The sequence below is a fragment of the Lemur catta genome, chromosome 16 (genome assembly GCF_020740605.2).
Source record: "Lemur catta isolate mLemCat1 chromosome 16, mLemCat1.pri, whole genome shotgun sequence".
Lineage (NCBI taxonomy): Eukaryota > Metazoa > Chordata > Mammalia > Primates > Lemuridae > Lemur > Lemur catta.
This window is the reverse complement of record NC_059143.1, coordinates 43225702-43247187: the sequence shown is the minus strand read 5'-3', so window position 1 is coordinate 43247187 and position 21486 is coordinate 43225702. Positions and strand designations below refer to the sequence as shown.

At 37.3% G+C, this 21486-nt stretch overlaps 1 protein-coding gene across 3 annotated transcripts; it reads left to right on the top strand.

Annotated features, from left to right (window-relative positions):
* The first annotated feature begins 1066 nt into the window (after positions 1-1066).
* On the top strand, positions 1067-20842 carry LMAN1 (lectin, mannose binding 1). Of its 3 annotated transcripts, XM_045527462.1 has the most exons (14): positions 1067-1459; positions 4711-4865; positions 4949-5056; positions 5798-5859; positions 7129-7228; positions 9143-9266; positions 10664-10722; positions 11027-11159; positions 12646-12839; positions 12971-13041; positions 15925-16075; positions 17720-17841; positions 18139-18201; positions 20105-20194. In XM_045527462.1, exons 1-13 carry the CDS (start codon positions 1231-1233, stop codon positions 18173-18175), a joined length of 1545 nt encoding a protein of 514 aa, XP_045383418.1. In that variant the 5' UTR covers positions 1067-1230; the 3' UTR covers positions 18176-18201; positions 20105-20194. The 3 variants fall into 3 exon arrangements, with proteins under 3 accessions (XP_045383418.1, XP_045383419.1, XP_045383417.1); XM_045527463.1 differs by lacking the exon at positions 17720-17841 and having other exon boundaries at positions 20105-20842; XM_045527461.1 differs by lacking the exon at positions 20105-20194 and having other exon boundaries at positions 18139-18345.
* The last annotated feature ends 644 nt before the right edge of the window (positions 20843-21486 follow it).

The window sequence follows — 21486 nt, the reverse complement described above, 5'->3', positions numbered from 1 at the left end:
ACTATGCTGATCTTTGACAAGCGTATAGGAATTCAGTTTGCCAGGCCCAATTTCTCAATTTCAACACTCGTGAAAATGATATTTAAGTCAAACTGAAAAGTTCTCAGTGCTGAAGGAAAAATGCTATAAAAATTCAAAGTAATGGTTCATGAAACTGGAGATGGAAAACTGGGAGGTCAATGAAAACTTAGTTAAAATACAAATATTTAGTCCTTAAGGCTAGTAGGGTGTCCATAGCCCACATGACAGACCTAAGGAAATAAAGAGCTACGTGTAAAAACAATAGAAATCATACTGCTGTTTCTTGGATTTTTAAAATTTGTCATAAGACACAATGAAAAACAAAATTCTGGATGACCATGACTATGTCGACAATTTTTTTCTAAGAAAGGGCAGGAAGATTTTCCTTTAAAATGCAAAATTTATTCGTTGACTCAAAGACCAATCCTACCTCAAAGTGTTCAGGTTCTATTGACGCCTTGCTCCAGGGCACATGATTCCTCTCTCCAAAACCACCAAAACTCAGTTTCATTTGAATGCACTATTGCCAAAGTTTCAAAATGTAGAACACTCTCGGAATTACATTTTGGGAAGTGAAGGTTGACTAACAGATTCATAGAACCCCCTTCTTCAACACCAACTAAATGATCCTAAGGCTCTATGACCCCGTGGATCGCTGGTTCCCAGTTTGAACCTGTAGCACGAGTGGGTGGAGCCCCGTGGGCTGGGACCATAAGTATTCTTGATTGTGCCTTGTTCTGGAAAGTTCACCTTATGAAAACCAGCCACTGAACAACTGGTGTCACATCAAAAAGAATGCCTTTCTTCTAATACTCCAAACGTTTATTATGGCCCGGCTCCACAGGTCTTAGGACTCGCCAGTCCGCCTCTCGGGTATTTTAACAGGCAGGAGAAAGCCTGCTGCAGGAAGACCCCACTCCGCAGCTCCCGCACTCCATGGGAAGGGAAACTTGGAGCCCCCTCCCACCGTAGGGAGAGGATGGGCGGGGCAAGTTGGAAGCCCCGCCTCCAGACCCGCCCCCTCCGCGTGGCCCCGCTCCCAGATGCTCTGGGCCTGGCGGGCTCCTGGATACCGGAGGCTGGGGGGCGGGGTTCACCCCTTGCCCTTGGGGTCCCCCGGGCTCCGCCAATCAGCGAGCGCCCTGTTGGCCGTCCGCAGCCTGCTGCGCCCCTCCCTCTCCCGCCGGCCTCCGCGTCCCAAAATCCAAGATGGCGGGATCCAGGCGTAGGGGTCCCCAGGCCAGAGCGCGGCCGTTTTTCTGCGCCCTGCTGCTGTCGCTCAGTCGCCTCATCGGGGGCGACGGCGTGGGAGGAGACCCCGGCGCCGTGGGCACCCCGGCCGCGCAGCCACATCGCCGTTTCGAGTACAAATACAGCTTCAAGGGGCCGCACCTGGTGCAGAGCGACGGGACCGTGCCCTTCTGGGCCCACGCGGGGAGTAAGCCGGGGCAGAGGGCTGGGGGCCCGGGTCCCTCCTCCCCTTCGGTCTCCTCTTCACCTTCTATGCGCCGAAACCCCGGAGTGCTGAGGGTCCCGTTCCGGCTGCTGCATAACTATATGCACTGTGAAGGGGACCCTCTCGGCAGTCCCCTCCTCCAGGTCCCCACTGGCCCGCCAGGTTCCCTCCACCTGGCCCCGAGTCTTCCCCCCACCCACTGTCACCCCGCCCCTGTCTTCTCTTCTTTGATCTCGTCGGTACTTTCCGTTTGATCTGGAGGTATTTTGTTACTTCCTACACTTGCAAGCACTCAACTCTTTTCCAGGCATCACGTTTCACCCTAACGCCACGTCTCTAAGGGAAATGTCCCCCACCCCCAGCCATCCCAACCTGAGACCTGTTCCAGCAGCCTCCCTGCTTCCTTTCCGGCTCCCCACAACTCCCGCCTTCTTTCGTCTGGTGTTAACTATGGTTAATGCTGCGGTTTGTGCCTGATGGCTCCAGAGATGGTAGATACTGGTCTTAGAGTAATTTTTACGCCTTTTTATGTCAGAAGACATTCCTAAACTGTTGGAACTCCGCCTTAAATTTGCCTCTCGGTGACGTGGTGTGGTCTTTGATCTTTTCTCCTGTATTAACACATTATGTAACTCTTGAGGAGAAGGGGTATATTTTTTGGTATTGATTGTTTCTGTACCTGAGACTAGAACATCTTAAGCCCTTAAAAAAGTTTTTTTAATTGAAATAACCTCGGATTCATGTTTTATTCACTCTCTGTGAATGCAGATTCATGTTTTATTAACTCTCCGTGTTGGGCACTCTTACAGATAAGAGAGCATTCGCTAGAGCATATGTGAAAGGAAACTTATCTGCATTTTTTAGTGCTGATGTGTCACTGCTGACTAAGGAATCAGCTGTAGCACTTGGCATGTCATAAACTGTTCAGTGACCATCAGATAGATAGTTTTTGAAACAAGTGGCAAATGGCTTTATCTGAGATGAGAGCTCTGGGAATTTGAATTCTATCTTTATGTGTAATTAATCATTTATATAAAGCTTGTATACATCATTTTAGATTGTGTAGTGCTTCAAACAAATGTTTCATTTCTAGAAAGTAATAACTGAATAGAAAGCACACTTTTAGGAAGGGCCATTTCCTTCAAATTAATTTGTAATTAAAGGTATAAATTTCAATTTGACATAATGACCAGTTATCAAGTATTTGAAGTACAGTGCAATTACTTTGTTACTCAGCAGTTATTTATAATGTGCCCATACAGCAAGTGTATATTGCTGGGCATTTGTTATCAAGGTGACATTGTTCTTAATAAACAAAAGTGATGTAAATAATACAACCACAAGTTTTTGGATTTTTTTGTTTTTTGGATGATGATCAATTTTTCATTAGTGGTGTTGGATTTATTCATACTTTTTCACTTCTGCACCTCTCCATTGCCTGCCTGTTCTTTCTCTTTTTCTCACACTGACATACACCACAACAGCAAATTAGGAATATTAATCAACTACTCAAATTAGTTACCTTGACTTTCTTTAGAGAGCCATAACCAGTTAATCTAGTCTGCTGCAGAAATGTCAGATAATGTACTTTAGTGAATTAAAGTTGTGTGGCTAGACTGAATTTGAAATAATGGGATTAGTATTTTAGCCATGACTTACCTCGCTACTGACTCTGGAATCACTGCTGTGGATATCCCTTGCTTTCATTGTCACTGTAATTTTTACAGTCTCACTGTTCTCTTAACTCCATTGATCACTTTTCCCCTTTTCATTCCCCTGTGATCCATTATGTAAAATAATTTTGAAACCAAGAAATTTAAGACCTAGTTTAAACACAGCCACTTACCTTCACCCACAAATTAAGACCAAATGTATGGTGTTTTTCTTTATTAACTTTAATGTCCTTTTGTACTTTGAGTACACATCCTTAGGTCCATAAGGGCAAAACATGATGTTTGTAACCCTTTGTAGCTCTCTTTTCAGTTCATTCTCTGATTTGATCCTTAGTAGGTAAGGCAGGTGTTATCTGTTTTATAGGTGAGAGAACTGATATTCAGAAAGGTTAAGGTTTCTGGAAAAGGTTATGTAGTAAATGTCAATAAAATTGAACCCAAATCTAGTTCTTCTGATTCTTTGTCTAGTATTCTTCCCAGGATGCCCCCTCCCCCTTTTGAGTGTTTGAAAGTGGTGGAGACAGTGACTGATCCTACTAAAATATCTCAACCTTTATTTTTGTCAAGTTTTTTCTACCTGTAAAGTGTTATTACAGTTACAGTTGTTTTATTTCCCAGCTTGGATGTCAGAACTGGTTAATATCCGAGAGAGTGTGCTACAATTGTTCAAATTTTAGGCTTCATAGGAGCTGTAATAATTATCTAGTGTTAGTCCAATAATAGGCGGAATAGCTAACATTTATTGAAACATTTATATGCACTTGTATACCTGTGAACGTGTTGGAGAAATGCAGTACTTGCCTAAAATCAAACAGCTAGTAAATAGGGGAGCAGGAACTTGAAACTAGCCTGGACGTGCAAACCACCATTTTTGATTTACTATTTTCTCTGAGAATCTGCTGAAGCTGAAGAATTGCTTATTGAATTGAAATTCAGCTGACCCTCTCCCTAGAAGAATATATATATGCACAATATTTTGCATATAACTTGTGGGGTATTTATGGAAGTGATCAAGCACAGCCCCTTCATTTTACAGGTGAACATATGGTGAACCCAAGAGAGTAAGAGAATTATTTGTTCAAAGTCACACAGCTGAACTGAGACTAGGAATAAGTGTCTTGATTCCTAGTGGTATGTTCTTTTCACACTGCTTGAGCTTTCTAACATTTGCAAATTGGTAAAAATACATTTTTACCAAAATACTGTTTTTAAAAATACAAGTTTTTGAGATATTTAAAAAAGAATATTATCATAGTCAAATAGTAAGTTTGTCTTTTAAGTCACAATTCTCTCCCTCCTGCCCCTTGTCCCTGGAGTTTTTAGTGTATGGTTGCAGCTTGATTGATTGCAGAGATATTTCACGGTTCAAAAGATAAGGAAGGTATTAGCCCTAAACTTTTAAAGTTGAAACTGTCAACATGGAACTTTTTCCTGACAGTTATTGTGTAGGTTATTAAGTTAAAATTTGACCTGTGTAGTTATGTGTAGCAATTTGGAGATGATTTGTTGAGTTTTACCTAATCATAACTTAAAGCTTTTCTTTCCTGATTTCTGTTCTAGATGCTATTCCAAGTTCAGATCAAATTCGAGTAGCACCGTCTTTAAAAAGCCAAAGAGGGTCAGTGTGGACAAAGGCAAAGGCGGCCTTTGAGAACTGGGAAGTTGAGGTGACATTTCGAGTGACTGGAAGAGGTCGAATTGGAGCTGATGGCCTGGTATGATCATTTCTTTAACTTAGAAAATGTATATAAATGCATATACTACTGGCCTCTAACTGTTCCCTGTTATGTATTTTCAGGCAATTTGGTATACAGAAAATCAAGGCTTGGAGGGCCCTGTGTTTGGATCAGCTGATATGTGGAATGGTGTTGGAATATTTTTTGATTCTTTTGACAATGATGGAAAGGTATATTTATTGTCAGGACTGTTACCCACTTTCATATATTTGCCAGCAGAGTTAGGCTCTGAGAAATACAGCTTATTTAACATTTTCATTAGTTTAATAGTAGAAAACTCCCCAAGCTAGATGGTACATATGGTAATGAGTTTTATATAGCTGGGAGTTTATCAGTTTAAAGTTACATGTACGCGATTTTTCATACACCAAGGTCATAATGGAGCGCTGACTCTGAGAACTTAACAGTGACCCCACTACCACCTTATATGCCTTTAATAATTTTGATGGATAAGCATGAGTCTTTAGATGTAGATGGTGAAACCAATAGTGTTTAAAAGACTGTAACAGTTTGCTGTCATGAGAACATCTGAGTGCACGACTATTGCTAACTCACATGTTTATATCTTTTCACACGTTAATCATTGGTTTTGATCAGGCCAATTTTTCTGATTATCTCTTCTAAGACAGTTAAGAACAAAATGTACTTACATATTGGAAACATTAACTTGGGGTTTAGCAGCTGTAAGATTGAAGATCTTGCCTCCAGCTGATTGTTTCTCTGCTGATCCAGAGGTTATTATCAGCAGTTTAAAGGAGAACTTTAATAACTCCTTGAATGCCAAGGCCATGTTACTTTAAGATTTTGAGTCCTGGAATCTTAGATATATAAGAGCCCTTGTAGCACATCAAGAATGATCTAGAATTATTTGATTAAGGGCATTAAAACAAATACATTTTCTTTATTTTTAGAAAAATAATCCTGCTATAGTAATTATAGGCAACAATGGACAAATCCATTATGACCATCAAAAGTAAGTGTTTTTTACATTATTCCTGATTTCAGCTTCTCTTTGGAAACCTTATGAAATATAATGAGATATATTAAAATAGATCAGATCTGAACACTTTGCAACTGAAATGAGATTATTATTTTTCTTGAGTTGTATTTTATAACTTGGTGGAAAGGTTTTATTTTATTTGGTTCCTTTTTAAAGTTCTTTCTGTTGACCACTTCAGATTTCAAACACAAAATGTATTTTTATTTAACATAAAAGTATATAATAGTTTTGAAAGTTTATAGACTGTTATCGGCTTTCAATGATGCCCCTAGTCATGCATTTTCATCTTTATTAAAAGGGATCTTTGGAAAATAAAGTTGAACCTTGACCAGACTGATGAGCAAGCAATTTATGCCACCTCATCCAAGCTTAATATTGCTTTATTTAAAGACTCTCAGTGGTTTACAAAGCTTCTCAGTGTTTACAACAGCCAGTTCTATTTGTGAGTTCCACTTCCATGGATTCAACCAACCATGGGTTGAAAGTATTTGGGGAAAAAACCAATAACAGTAGTAATGAAAAAAATCTGTACAGTGTAACAACTATTTACATAGCATTTACATTATATTAGGTGTTATACATTTAAATCTAGCGATGATTTAAAGTATATGGGCAGATGTGCATAGGTTATATGCAAATACTACACCATTTTATATAAGGGACTTCAGCATCCGAGGATTTTGGTATCCGCAGGGGTCCTGGAACCAATGCCTTACAGATACTGAGGGACGACTGTATAATATATATGAATTAGGTATGTACAGTTTTGATTTTCACGTGCTCGTTGTGGAGGAGTTACTTTTTAACCAATCAGTGAACTGTACGAAAAATGACTTATCCATGTTCCTGTTTACTACTTCCTGCCATTTAGTTTATCACAACTCCCTGTGGAGTTTACTTAAAATACAAGTGCCTAGGCCCCCTCTTGTTTCTGCTTCTGTTGATTTGGGGTGGAATCTACACTTTAAAAGCTCAGTGAGTGATTCTGATCCTGCCCTAGGGTAGAGATCCACTGCCCTAGTCTCAGGTAAAATAGTATAACTTTCCCCTGCCATCAGTGGGTGGTTAACTTTGTTTTCTAGTGTTACCCAGAGTTCTGACAGAAGAAACTTTGTGTCTTCTGAATAAATGACTTGCAATATCTCAAGACTTTGTCAGAGCTGATATTATTGTAATCTTCCTGAACTTTTAAATATTGAAAAGCTTTCTAAGTGTCTTGTTTTCCTTTCTCTCATACAATAGTGATGGTGCTAATCAGGCTTTAGCGAGTTGCCAGAGGGACTTTCGTAATAAACCCTATCCTGTCCGGGCAAAGATTATCTATTACCAGAAAACATTGACAGTAAGTAACGTGCACTTACAGCTAATCAGATAAACAATATTCTAATGGGGCGTTTCGTTTTGAATTCTTCATAGAAATTAAATGCATTTAAATTTGCATATTGTTCATGTACTGATCAGTATTACTCTAAGAGAACAGAAGTGGCTTCAGAGTTACTTTGTAAGTGGTCATCTGTTGTAAAACTTTGCCAGTAGGTTTCCATTTAGTCAGTGAATGTTTAAGCACTCTCCTGTATAGCACGTTACATACATTTCCAAGCCTTCAGGACACAAATATGAGTAAAACAAAGATTACTTTCCCCAGAGAGCTTATAGTCTATTGGAGGAGACTTACTTCTAGCATTACTATCCTGTGTGGTAAATGCTATAACACCCACATTAGGTACTCAAATGTTTATTGAATTAATGTTTGCACCCTCAGCTTGTCCTGGTTGTTTCCATGTTAGAGGGAGAAACGATGTAAGGGGAAATTGGAAGCAACAGGTGCTGTTAGTGGAGGAGACATAGTCAAAACAAGAGGTTTCAAACACAATTGTAGCATTTAACAATGGGTTGGAACTGTAAGGTGAATAAGGAAAATTATTGATGACCCCATAAAGATGTGTTACTGGCATTAATCAGTGGACATTTTGTACCCAGGCCTTGCAGTCCTATCATTCGTCTTAACTCATAGCACAATGACTATGTTTTGACCTTTTTAAAAAATAAATTAGAAATAGACAGTAAAGTCACCTGATGGATTTTTAATTTGTTAGAATTCAAGGAAAAAAATACCAAACACCTGAAAGTGTTAGAATTAGAATGTGATTAACTTACCTTCTTTTTGAGACTCAAAGGGAAATGTCTTACTGATTGTTGATTCTAATTTGAAAGACTCTGTAGAGGACCAGTTGTAAATGATATAAACTGAAATAGGAATATTACTAATTAGAGGAAATAAACTAAATGATAGATGATCTTATTAATTGTTTCAAACTAATTTTTCACGTTTTTGTCCTATACTATATAGAGATTAACTCTTCATATTGACAGTTATTTTATTCTCTTGCTGAAAATTTGGACAGAGTACTCTAACATTTCACCTGTGTGACCTCACTGTCCAAAACTTTCACTCTGAAAGTAGTGATAAAAATGCTCTTGCTCTGGAGCCATGGGCCTACTCCTTTTGCATCCACTGTTTATCTCAGTGACTCTTATTTAGGGTGGGGTTAGTGATTGGGTTGTTAGAAGTGAAATGTATTGAAGAGGCTAAGCTACTGCTTGACTGGGAATAATAATGAGAAGAGTATTCACGTGTCAGGTGGATTCCTGTGCTTTCTTAGAGTGCCAAGATTCTGTTAAGAAATGAGGGTCATAACTTCACGTATGCGTTCTGCAGAGTAGACACTTATGTGTCTTTTTAGTTTTTCCATTTTCTGCCTTTTTTGTCAGTAGGACTTCTGCCATTTTGGCTCTCTGCTAACCTATGAGTGTCCAGTTACCCCATTAATTTAATAAAGAGGTACTCACTACTTATTAAGGCAATCTATTTCATTCTCAGCCAGCTGTAGATAAAATTGTACATTTAACCTCTTGGTTTTAGCTCTTGTCAATGGAGTTTCAGAGCAAGTCTGATCCCTTTTCTGTATGAACCATTCAAAAACATTAATCATGGACCCCTAAATTTTCTTGAGAGAAGGTGAGCCATAGTCTATTTTCATGGAAAGTTATCAAAATTTTCTCTTTTTAAGCCTTTGACACAGAGGGGCAAAAAACATTTTCTTAAGTAAAATATTTTGTGTAATGACAGTAAGGTTATTTAAAATTTTTATAATAATGAAGCAAGAATGAATAGTATTGGTCATAAAATTGAATAACTGAAATTCACATTAGCAATGTTTTTTATAAAAGTTATGGCTATGGTATGTCTTTGTAGGTAATGATCAATAATGGCTTTACACCAGACAAAAATGATTATGAATTGTGCACCAAAGTGGAAAACATGATTATCCCTGCACAAGGACATTTTGGAATATCTGCTGCAACTGGAGGTCTTGCAGGTATATCTTTTAATATTAAAAGTTCATGAATTGAGTTTTATTGGGAATGGTATATTTTAGGAATATGTAAACTTGTTTACTTTTAACCTTTTAAGACTAGTTGGAACCTTATACTCATCTGCTTTGCCCATCTTTTGTTCTGTTGAGACTGCTAATCTTCTATTTACATTGTTCTGCAGGTTTACAATTAGCTGGGGCTACATACAAGTATGTAATTAGAGCATCAGTTTGGGTGCTATTTAGTGAAGGAGACATATTTAAAGTCGAGGCTATAAAAGGTTAATTGCCAAGTGTTTTAGGCTCCCAAGAGTTGTCACATCATATATATCAATGAATTTGGCAAGCTGAGGAAATGTTATTTGGGGACTAAACTTTAAACAAAAATACACTGATCTTTACCATTTTTTTCCACATTTGGTGATAAATGAAGTTGTCATTCACCATTAATACCATTTTGTGTTTATATGGTACATTGTAGTTTTAAGTATTTTCAAATACATGGATTGTTCTTTACAATCCTGGGAGGGAAGGAGGAGAGATCGTGTTTTCCATATTTTTAGATGAGTTTGTCAAATCCTCCATGAAAAGAGTTTCTCAAGATCACATGGCCAGTAATGTTAGCCCACAGGTTTACCTCAAGTTACCTAATCTACACTGTATTATTATAATTTTCTTTTTTTAACCTGTCTCCAACTCTAGATCTCCATAAGAATGGCAGAAAGCATAAAGATTGCTGTATACTTCAAAATAATTGCTCTTGCATTGTAGATGTGACTAGCCAGGATTGGTATCTTAGTTCAGAGTTAGGAGGTTTGATGTGCTGAGTCCCTGCTTTCAGCTTAAACAGCTTGCAATTAATTTGATTTTTATATGATTTTAGGTAAAATTATTAATATCTTCCATATGAGAGGACGAATATGAAAGTAAGCCAAAAAGTGGTATGTGCTATAAGAAAAGTTCAGAGACAGATAGGCACAGGAAATGCATGGAGAGCAGGATTTTGTCTCATTTGTCTGGGACATGTATGTGAAGGAGATTTGTGGGAAAATGTGGGAGGATCTTGGCAGCAGGATTAGGAGTTTGGACTTGTTTTGACCCTTCATTTGTTTGTTCATTACTCATCAGACACTTACTAAACATCTATTAAATGTTAAAGACTGCTAACTGTTCTGATTTAGGGTTTAGGAAAGTGAATTTTAGATTCTTTGTAATGTAAATCTTTCTGATGAATTGTTTCTAAGCTCACAAAGCACAATTGCCTTTACCAAATTAGAGCTAATTTTTGCTATTTCCATTATTAATTATTGTTTTTTTAAAGCAGTAACTATAAAGTACGCTTACAACTATAAAAATAATCTTTTGTGGAACTTTTTCAGACTTTTTTTTTTAATTTGTAGATGACCATGATGTCCTTTCTTTTCTGACTTTCCAGTTGACTGAACCTGGAAAAGAGCCGGTAAGTAGACACATTTTTTTCAAAAAGTTTATCAGTTTAATGGTTTTGCCCTGTGGCCAGAAATTTGAAAGGTTAACTTAGGTTTGGATCTTGTTTCTACCAGTTGCTTCTGTATGACCGTGTACAAGTTAAAAGAAGAAATTAGCAAGAGTAAATTGGTTATGCTATCAATTAAGGAATAACATTTTTTTGTTAACCTTTCAGCTAGTGGTAGAATAGTTATAATGAGAAAAAGAACATATTTGGGGTATCTTACTGGTTTGCTTATCTTTTTTGTGATCTATTCACAAACTCCAAAAAAAAGCCTACACCAGATAAAGAAATTTCGGAAAAAGAAAAAGAAAAGTATCAGGAGGAATTTGAGCACTTTCAACAAGAATTGGACAGAAAAAAAGAGGAATTCCAGAAGGGCCACCCTGACCTCCAAGGGCAACCTGGTGAGTTGTGGCGAAGCCAGTTGCAGTGCGGCAGCAGCAGGGGTCGTGGCTCATGGATGATTGTGTCTGTGTGTTGCCCAGCTCTGCCGTCCCCAGTCCCCGGGCCAAGGCCCAGTACCAGTCCGTGGCCTGTCAGGAAATGGGCCACATATCACTTCCTGAGCTCCACCCCGCCTCTCCCCCATCCACAACACCACCCCGCCTTGGTTTGTGGAAAAATTGTCCTCCGTGAAACCAGTCCCTGATACCAAAAAGTTTGGGGACCGCTGAGCTTATCCCTGCTGGAGATTGGCATTTTTACCAGTAAGAGTGTGGCTTAGTGATGTGTGAAGTAAAGAGTACCATGGTTATGTGGGTGAACAGGGAAACCACTAGAGTGGAAGATCTGTGAGAACAGAGATCTTATTTCCTGTATTCACTGCTGTGCCCCCTAAACCTAAACAAAACAAAACCAAAACCAGTGCTAACCTAGTACTGAAGCTCAGTAATTGTTTGGTGAGTGAAATCATTGAAGGTTTTTCTGCTTTTAGTGGCACACAGTTACCTTACAACGTAGGGGTAATACTTGAAAACTATCAAAACTATTGTGAGAGTAATGTGAAGTGCTGTCTGTTTCTTCTCCCCTTACTACTCAATAGAATCTTGGACTGTAAAGGTTGAAAATTATAAAATACTAGGCTAAGCCAATGTAATTAAGAACTTAAGAGTGCTAATGTCATAAATAAAACATACTAAGGCCAAGTAGAGGGACTTTATATTATATACCAGCTTTTTTACCTGGATCATTCCCCATCAGCATAAATGATCAAAGCTGTACTTAATAAAGCCTGGGTCTAGCATTTGAACACTGAGTGTAGTTTGCAGTTCTCTTAATGATCAACAGTATTATTCAGACTTAATGAAGTTAAAAATGAAATGTAAATGTCATTCTTGTTTCTAATTTGTTTTAGACATCATCACATGTGATTTGTGAGTATGTCCTGAAGCTGACTGTATTAAGTGTTAAAAAGTATAGTTTGCTGAATTTTGACAAATGTTTATACCCGTTTAACCATCACTGATCTGTGTAACCAGATTAGTATACAGAACACTTCTATCATCCCAGAAAGTTCCTTCAGGCCTCCTTCAAGTCAATCCCCTGCTCCACAGAGCCATTACTATTTTGATTTCTATCACCATAGATTGGTTCCGCATATTCATATACATATATCACATAGTATATATGAAAGAGAAAAATTATTTTTAAATGAAAATAATCAGACCTAATTTATAACAAGTGGTTCAACCACCAGAAATGGCAAAAACAAATAGTAATTGAATTGTGATTGAATTAATTATCTGCATGTTTACTGTTTGGGAGATAATACCACTATGATGATAATGTTCTAATTTTGGTATATATTGGCACTTTGGCCACTTATGGTATTTCGAAAACTACATATTTATAGGTGATCCTAATAATTTTAATTTGTAATTTCCTCTTCAGCGGATGAAATATTTGAGAGTATAGGAGATCGTGAGCTAAGACAAGTCTTTGAAGGACAGAATCGTATTCATCTTGAAATCAAGCAGCTGAACCGGCAGTTAGATATGATTCTTGACGAACAGAGAAGATATGTCTCTTCCTTGACAGAGGAGATCTCTAAGAGAGGAGCAGGAACCCCCGGGCAGCATGGGCAGGTGAGCTTCCCAAATATGCAGGTATGCCTTAGCTAGCCTTGGATGGAGGGGAGCAGAAAAGAAAGGCTGCTGTGCTGTGTGCTCATAGGATGTGGGTTACTGAGCTTGCTGGTCGTCATGTTTTCCTCCAGATCACTCAGCAAGAACTGGACACTGTTGTGAAAACTCAGCATGAGATTCTGAGACAAGTAAATGAAATGAAGTAAGTATATAACAGTAGTGTCTGAGTGTTATGTGATATCTTTATCCTAAATTTGTGACTTCTTTAGGTGTGCAAGCACTGTATTGTTGTAAGCTTCCTGCATGCTTTCTAGATTCTTTTCACAAATAGGGGAATATAAATACAGCAACCTTTAATACTTAGAAACTACAAACATGTCTAAATTTTTAAACTGTTTGAAGCTGGAAAAGGAAAAATGCTTTTAGCATCTTTAAAAAGAATAAGAGGTTTGTGTAGTTATTTGACAGAGTCAAGTGTGGTCTTAGATTAATGAAATGCAAAAAGGATATGGAGTAATATATAACAATTGCATGAAAAATACGAGGGAAATAAGCATGTGTAGTGTTGTGGGACTATAATACAGGCAGACTTGATGGAGGAAATTTTTTTGATAGAATGAAACCATTTTGAAGGAAATATGTATAACTATCTCTTTTTCATTTCCATCTTGTACTTTAAGAGAGCTGGACAAGGAGCAGAGAGGAGATACTGTGTCCTTGGAATGCTGAGTGATAAATTTCTAATGAGAATGATTCACTTAAACAGATAATTAACAGCTTTCAATGCCTGGAGCAGAGAAAACAAGCCCAAGTGTCACATGTGTATGATAAGCATAACTTAAGAGCACTATCCCAATTGATGTAACCCTTGACAAGAATGTCAAAGTGAGCTCTTTAGAATTAGAAAATTAAACAGGGTTGAATTAAACAGAAGATAATAATAACTGACATCTAGAGATTAAAGGCACTTAACTTGTAACTGCAAATTTGTATTTCTTCAATTTAACTCTTCAGCATTTTAAAAAATCTTCAAATTGTGAACTCATGATTGAAATATTTATGATGCTAAGTAAGTAGAATCCTGGATCATGTAACATAACATTTTAAAAAATCTTTTTATTTTGATCCAGTTTTAGACTTCAAAGCTGGAAAAATAGTACAGAAAGTTTCTGTATATCCCTCACCCATCTTCCTCTCATGTTAACATCTTACATAACCATAGTGAAATTAATATTGATATAGTTTGACCAACTTAAACTAATCATCCTTTCAAATTTCACCAGTTTTTCCATCAAGGCCTTTTTTCTGTTGCAGAATCCTATCCATGATCACACATTGCATTTAGTTATTATTTCTCTTTAGACTTCTGCCATCTGACAGAGTTCATCTTTCCTTATCTTTCATGACCTTAACACTTAGCATGAGCACTAATCACTTGTTTGGTCAGATGCCTTTTGATTTGGATTTGTCTGGCATTTACTCATGATTGAATAGAGGGTTCTGCCTTTTGACAAGACTACAGCAGTGCATCGCGTTCATGGTGTCAGTATATCTTATTACTAGTGATACATAGAAGTGGAGAGAATAGCTATGAACTCATGCATACCCATGAGCTGGCTGCTGAATGTGAACATTTTACCAGTACAATCTTACTTTACCTCCTTCACCAACAAATCCCCAGACTTGAAGATAATTCATAATATAAATGTTAATACATAAACTATTTACCATTTACAGAGCTTTTTAAGTACTCCTAGGTAGAATAACTTGGTATTTTCAGGTAAGTTGAAATTCATATTTATTATTTTATTTATTAATAAATAGGCCTGTTATATTTTTGCCATTGTTAAAAAAATTTATAGTCTCTTACTACCATGCTTACAGAGTCATCCAAAGGGCATACTCATGATAGAGCTCTATCTTACATCTGGATATTAATAGTAAAATCACATGTTGTATGGAGATTACATTCTAAAGTCAGTGTATAAGGTAAAATGTTATGTAAGGTCAGAACTATCCTTCAAAAAGATACCACATTGGAGATTATCGCGCTAACCCTCAATATACCAAACAACCAGTTTTTCCTTCATGTTTGAAACAAATAGGTGCTGCTTTGGTTAGGTTCCAGTTGAAGCACCAGGTTTGTATGTAGAAGCTTTTTGAGAGAACTGCAAGGAGAACAGAATTACATTTGTGTTTGGGGTCGTCAAGACCCCTTAGGTTCTATGGTTTGCTAGAAGTACTCATAGAACTCAGAAAAGCTGTTAAACTCAAGGGTTATGGTTTATTACAATGAAAGATAGATGTAGAATAAAATTAGCAAAGAAGAGAGTTGCTTAGGGTGGAGTGCAGGAGACACCAGGAGCAAGCCTCCAGCTATCCTCTCCCAGTGAAGTCTCAGAGACCGTACTTTATTCTCCCAAAAGCAACGTGTCACAACACTGTGCAAAGTGCTACAAACCAGAGCAGCTCACCCAGGCCTTGGTGTCCAAGAGTTCTGTTGGAAGTCAGTCACATAGTTATGGAGCATCCATGTGACTGACCTTAAATAAAAACTCAATTTCCATTCCCCATAGAGGTCTAGCTGATACAGTGAAAGCCTAAGACCCTGGGCAAACAAAAACAGACATTCACATAAATCACATCGTTTGCATAAAATTGCCGACAAGGACCCATGGCCCCAGGCATACAGAGATACTCTCGTCAGGCAGGATATTCCAAGGGCTCACAGGTCGTCCTCCAGGGGCTGGTCAAGGCAAGTCCTGAAAACCTTTGGACCGTGCAGGGTTTGGACATCCCAGGCCTGATGAGTTAATCCTTTACTGTACAACATTGAACACCCAGAAAGATTTCTTAATAACTTCATTAAGAGTGTCATTTATTGTTACTCAGTATCCGCTTGTAGTTTTATAAATTATTTTCAAATTTTGAAGACAATTTAATTTTTTAAATACTTATTTTCTTGACCTGCTTTTTTTAATGATCTAATGTATTGAGTTTGAAAAAGTGTAACCATTTGAAATCTATAACTGAAAAAATCATTTTTATAGTGATTTCATTGGATAAAGGGATTTCCTTGTTTCAGGAATTCCATGAGTGAAACTGTCCGACTGGTCAGTGGAATACAGCATCCTGGCGCTGCCGGGGGCTATGAGACAACGCAGCACTTCATTGACATCAAAGAGCACCTGCACATAGTAAAGAGGGACATAGATAACTTCATGCAGCGAAATATGGTAACTTGGCTTCCTTCTCCTTTTATAATTACCAGAAAGGAAGAACTCATATTCTACATTATTCTACTGAAAATGTTTTAACCTTTTAGTAAATGCTAATGCTCATTTTTAATGAGTTGCTTCTCCTATCCCGTTATTTTTGTATACATAGTAACTATATTACTGTTCAATGAGAATATTTCCAGCCAGGCACAGTGGCTCAGACCTGTAATCCCAGCTACCGGGGAGGCTGAGGCAGGCGGATTGCTTGAGGCTAGGAGTTTGAGACCAGCCTGGGCAATGTAGCGAAACCCCTATCTCAAAAAAAAAAAAAAGAAAGAAAGAAAAATATTATCTGATTTCCTTTTAATATTTTCTCTGATCCATGCGTTGTTTAAAGTGTATTTCCTTGGCCTATTTTTTCCCCCAAGGTTCTGATTTGATAATTTCTTGCTATCTTGTTAGTTTCATTTGCCTTCAGACAGGTTTTGTGTATTTGGATTAGATTGGATTGGATTTGTTTCTAGCTCTGCTACTTGTCTTCTGCAAGATCTATTTAGAATATGGCTGGTCCATATTTCCTACTCTACCTTACCAAAAGCAGAAATCTCAATCTCTTATATTTCCTATCAGTTTTGACATTTTTAAAAGCTTTTTAAAACAGCTGATGTCCTTTAGGAAATATGTCGAATTAATATGTTAATAATAACGTTAAGTTAAAATTGACTTTCCCAAGGTCATTAGCTAGTAAGTTACAGTAGAGAGGAAAAACTTAAGTCTTCAATTTCTAGTCTTATCTCCTTTATATTTTTAGACACTGCCTTTCTTAACTACATTTCTATGTAAAGGCCTTGAATGTACATTTTTTTCAAACATGGCTTAATAGTTTTCTTATTGACCATGACCTCTCATCCAAAGCATTATTATCTATTCCTTTAGTTCTGTTTGAGGTTATTTTGCCCCAACTTTAGCCTTTGTTGCTATGACCAAGTTGATGTTGTAGTAGTTAGTGTATGTGTACTGAAGGCCTTTACCCCGTAGAGGTAACCATGTTGAGCACAACTAATCTTAGAAGCAATTCTGTCTGGATCCCTCGATTAAATCTTTATTCCTGGTATTTAATTACCTCCTTAAAATAAAAGGAATACTCACATAAATAAGAAAAGAAACATTTTTCAGAACATTAATGAGCACTGTTGAAGGCTATGAGATTGGAAAGAATGAGGACTGAGAAAAAGCCATTGTATTTGTCAGGTAGTTCGTTGATAGGGTAACCATGAAAATGTCTGACCTGGAACACTTTTGAGAGTGAAGCAGGTCCTGTTAGCACAGCAAGTGTGAACTGGGAGTGTCCGGGGGAATTGTGGTCTGTGGTGACCCTAGTCTCAGTGTCCTCAAGGACACTAAAATCATCATTACAGTCATGAAGAGAGGAGCCAGATGGCATGAGTGACTGGCTGGTGAAGAGTTGGAGGCCTTCCAATGTCAACTGCTCTTTCAAAAAAATTGGCAGTAAAAGTTAAAGGGATAGAAGATATTTGTGGGGATAAATAAATGAAAACACTTGTTCATATAGTAAACCATCTAAATTTTATAAAGATTTCCTATTTATTTCTTTTTCCAAACCTCTAATCTAATTGTAATAGGAAGTTCTTTCCCTTGTAGCCATCAAATGAAAAACCAAAATGCCCAGAACTACCGCCATTTCCATCCTGTTTATCTACGATCCACTTTGTTATATTCGTAGTGGTACAATCGGTGTTGTTCATTGGTTATATCATGTATAGGTAAGTGTCTTGATAAACTTTAACCCAACATTTTTCTGCATCTGTTTAATTTGAAATACTCGGCAGAGTTCTTTGTGTTTCTAAGTTATGTATATAACTTTACCTATAAAATTAGGTTTATACAGAGCAAATGTGATTTCTAGTCTATGTCAGTTGACATAGGAGTGCATGTATAGAATATGTGCTTATCTTAGTGTATTTTATACTTCAAAAGGCATTGATATTTTAATTTTAAGCAATCCTGTTTCTTTCTAAAGTTAAGTGTGTAGAACTTTCAGTGTTTTTTATTTTTCTTAGGACTCAGCAAGAAGCAGCTGCCAAAAAATTCTTTTGACCACCATTTGCACGAGTGTGCACCATGTATGTATGTACAGCATGTTGTCTTTTCGAGGGAATTTAAGTATTTAAATTGTTTCAAAGTCTAAATTATTAAACTTTATATAAAATAACTGTTTAAACATTTGATTTGCAGTAAGAATAAACCTTAAAGCAAAAGCAACCACATTTAAATTTGTTCATAGTCCATAAATCTGTTTAAATTTCTGTGGCCTTCTGGGCAGTAGAATGCAGCCACTGAACAGAATATTGACCAGTGAGAGGGTAAATAATAGAAAGTGGGGGCAAACCCTGGATATGAGTGTTACCCCCAAGTCTCCAGTATTGGAGGTTTCTCTATATTTAATGTAAACACACTTGCCTTCCTGCCTCCCAAAATAGGAGGTCTAAGTAAGAGCTCCCATCATGTTTATTTTGTAACTGAAATCTTTTGCAGAGGTCAGAATTTCCTAATCTAAGACCCAGGTTTGGCTGGGCGTGGTGGCTCACGCCTGTAATCCTAGCACTCTGGGAGGCCGAGGCGGGTGGATCGCTCGAGGTCAGGAGTTCGAGATCAGCCTGAGCAAGAGCGAGACCCCGTCTCTACTAAAAATAGAAAGAAATTATCTGGCCAACTAAAATATATATAGAAAAAATTAGCCGGGCATGGTGGCGCATGCCTGTAGTCCCAGCTACTCGGGAGGCTGAGGCAGTAGGATTGCTTAAGTCCAGGAGTTTGAGGTTGCTATGAGCTAGGCTGACGCCACGGCACTCACTCTCACGGCACTCACTCTAGCCAGGGCAACAAAGCGACACTCTGTCTCAAAAAAAAAAAAAAGACCCAGGTTTGCAGTCTTTTAATCTTAGTAGAGTTCCCTTTGAAATCAAAGAATATTTTGTCTGAGAGCTTTAGAATCTGGATAATAGGCTTCAAAATGGTAATTGAAGTGTTTTTTCCCTCTGATAATCCATAGTATATTTCACTTTTAAAGGAAGTTTTAGAGAAAATTAAGAGCTGCTTTTTTGCTAAAAAAAAACATTTAGGTAAAAAACATTCTTCTGATAATGATGTTTATGGGTATTTTGCCCGGTGATGTATTTATTTCATGATTGCCTATATTCTTGAATGTCTTCATTCCAACGGTGTCAGGCCAATATTATGAAAATTCCCATTTTGTACAGCATGTAACTTCAGCTCAAATGGCATGATCTGAGGATATTTTAAGCTGACGAAACCTACCACTGCATTCTGGTTTACGTTACTCCATGCAACCTGGGGTTTCCTGACTATTTACATAGTCTTTAAATCAAGGAGGTTGTAGCAGAAGCTGTTTTAAGGTTTTTGAAGCCAAAACTTCTGATTTCCTTCTTTTAATGCCATAACTGAGAATACTGTGAAGAACTTGTTAGTAAACTTAACTTGAAATGTCAAACTGGAAGGGGTTTTTATATGTAGGCCTTGTGCATAGTTCTAGGTATTATAGAAACAGTCTATAAATGACATTTTAAAATATAGATTTAATTTTGTTTTCATGACTGATGTAGACTGACTTTTACTGTCTTCAGAATACTCCCTTACCTCTTGTAGCTGAAGTGGTTATCTTTCATTTGTCATAGAATCCAAAACAATACTGTTTTATAAAATAATACTATTAAATTCTTCCAAGCCTTCTTAAGTTTGCTCTCAAATGTCATTTATAGATTGGGCTAGTGACCTAAAAATCTGTACAAAGACCTTATGAAGAACTCTGCTTCATAGCAATACTGAACTCTAGTACTGTGTGTGCAAACAGTCTTGCATTGCTTTTTATCTTGGCATTGATCCTAGAACGCTGAAAGAGAATATGCTAATTTGACTTGCTCTATCCACTTCAGTCATTTCAACATAGAAAATGCTTCTCCGCTGTTTTTCCTTTGTAGTGTTAACTTTTTGAAATTCATATTTCAGAGACATCGTCATCACAGAATTTACTCTTATTCCATGAAAAAAAATTTATACCTTCAGAAGAATGTTTAAATTGTAGACCATGAAACTTGGGAAATCCTCTTGAGATAAAAGGCTGCCAAATCCAGTGTTATAAAGTCCATGGTCACTTGTGCCTGAACATTAAAGGAACACCAGATCTATGCAGGATACATTTTTCAGGCTAAAATTCAAGGGGAATCATTCTGACCATTCCTAATACAAGTGGAGACGGCTATTATAAAAGAGCATGAGCATGAATCTTTTTCTTTTTTACTTAGGAATTTAATTTGCTTGAAAATTGCCCAGTAAAGCAGTTCACACAGAATGTTTATTGTATTATTTGAAGTTTGGTTTGTTTTCCTCAATATCATTGACTTTTCAGTAGCTCATTTCTGAACAAAAATGTTTGTTCTGTGGAAAAAATCAGTCACTGCCAGGATTCCTTCATTTCTCTACTGTTTTGTATAATTGGATCTGTTCACTTCTTTCACACCAGCAAGTATTTTACAGGTGCCTTGGATTCAAACAAAATTGATTTTAAAATTTTAATGTAAGTCAATGTGTTTATGATGCCACTTTCAAAAAGAAAATGCAATTACATAATGGCTAATACCCTTATTTAATGTGCCTATTTGTGTTCTGATTGTTTGAATGTGTTTTTCAGCTTGAAACTTTACCATGAAGTCGATAACAATAAACAATGTTTTGTTGTGTATTAAAGAGATATCAGTGTTTCTCAAAGTATGGTCCATGCACCATCTGCATCATGGAATGCCTGTTAAGAATACAGATTCCAGGGCCTCATTTCAGACCACCTGCATCAAAACTTAATGGTGGGGCTTTGGGATATCATTGTTCCAAAGGCACCTCAGGTGATTCTGTGCACACTAATGTTTGAGAACCACTAAAATGAGGAGTGGGAAAAAAAATAGGTGTTTGTTTTGTTGGTTTAAAGTTGAGCTGAGAACATAATATAATATTTTTATTGTCAATGACATTAGCAAATGTGCACTGATTCTTACATACCTACAGTTTACTTAATGTTCCTTTTGCCGAAAAACTCTTGGTTTGTTAGCAGCTGCAAACTAAATCCAGATTACTGCCTGTAGCTCTTGGTACTTTGGTGATGGCTTTTAAACTTACAAAATCATCTTCAGTTTATGGTCAAGCCATGAAAACTCTCATCTTGAAGCCTGTCATGTTTTTGCTTTCCTGATTATGATTATAGTGACATTGTATCTCAGACAGTTGTACTTTTTGATAACCTGGGGAAAACAAATGACTTGAACTAGGGATTGGCTATCCTGCTGCATCGCAGAGATAGAATTTTTGTAAAGAACATAAATAACAGTTGTAAATATTAC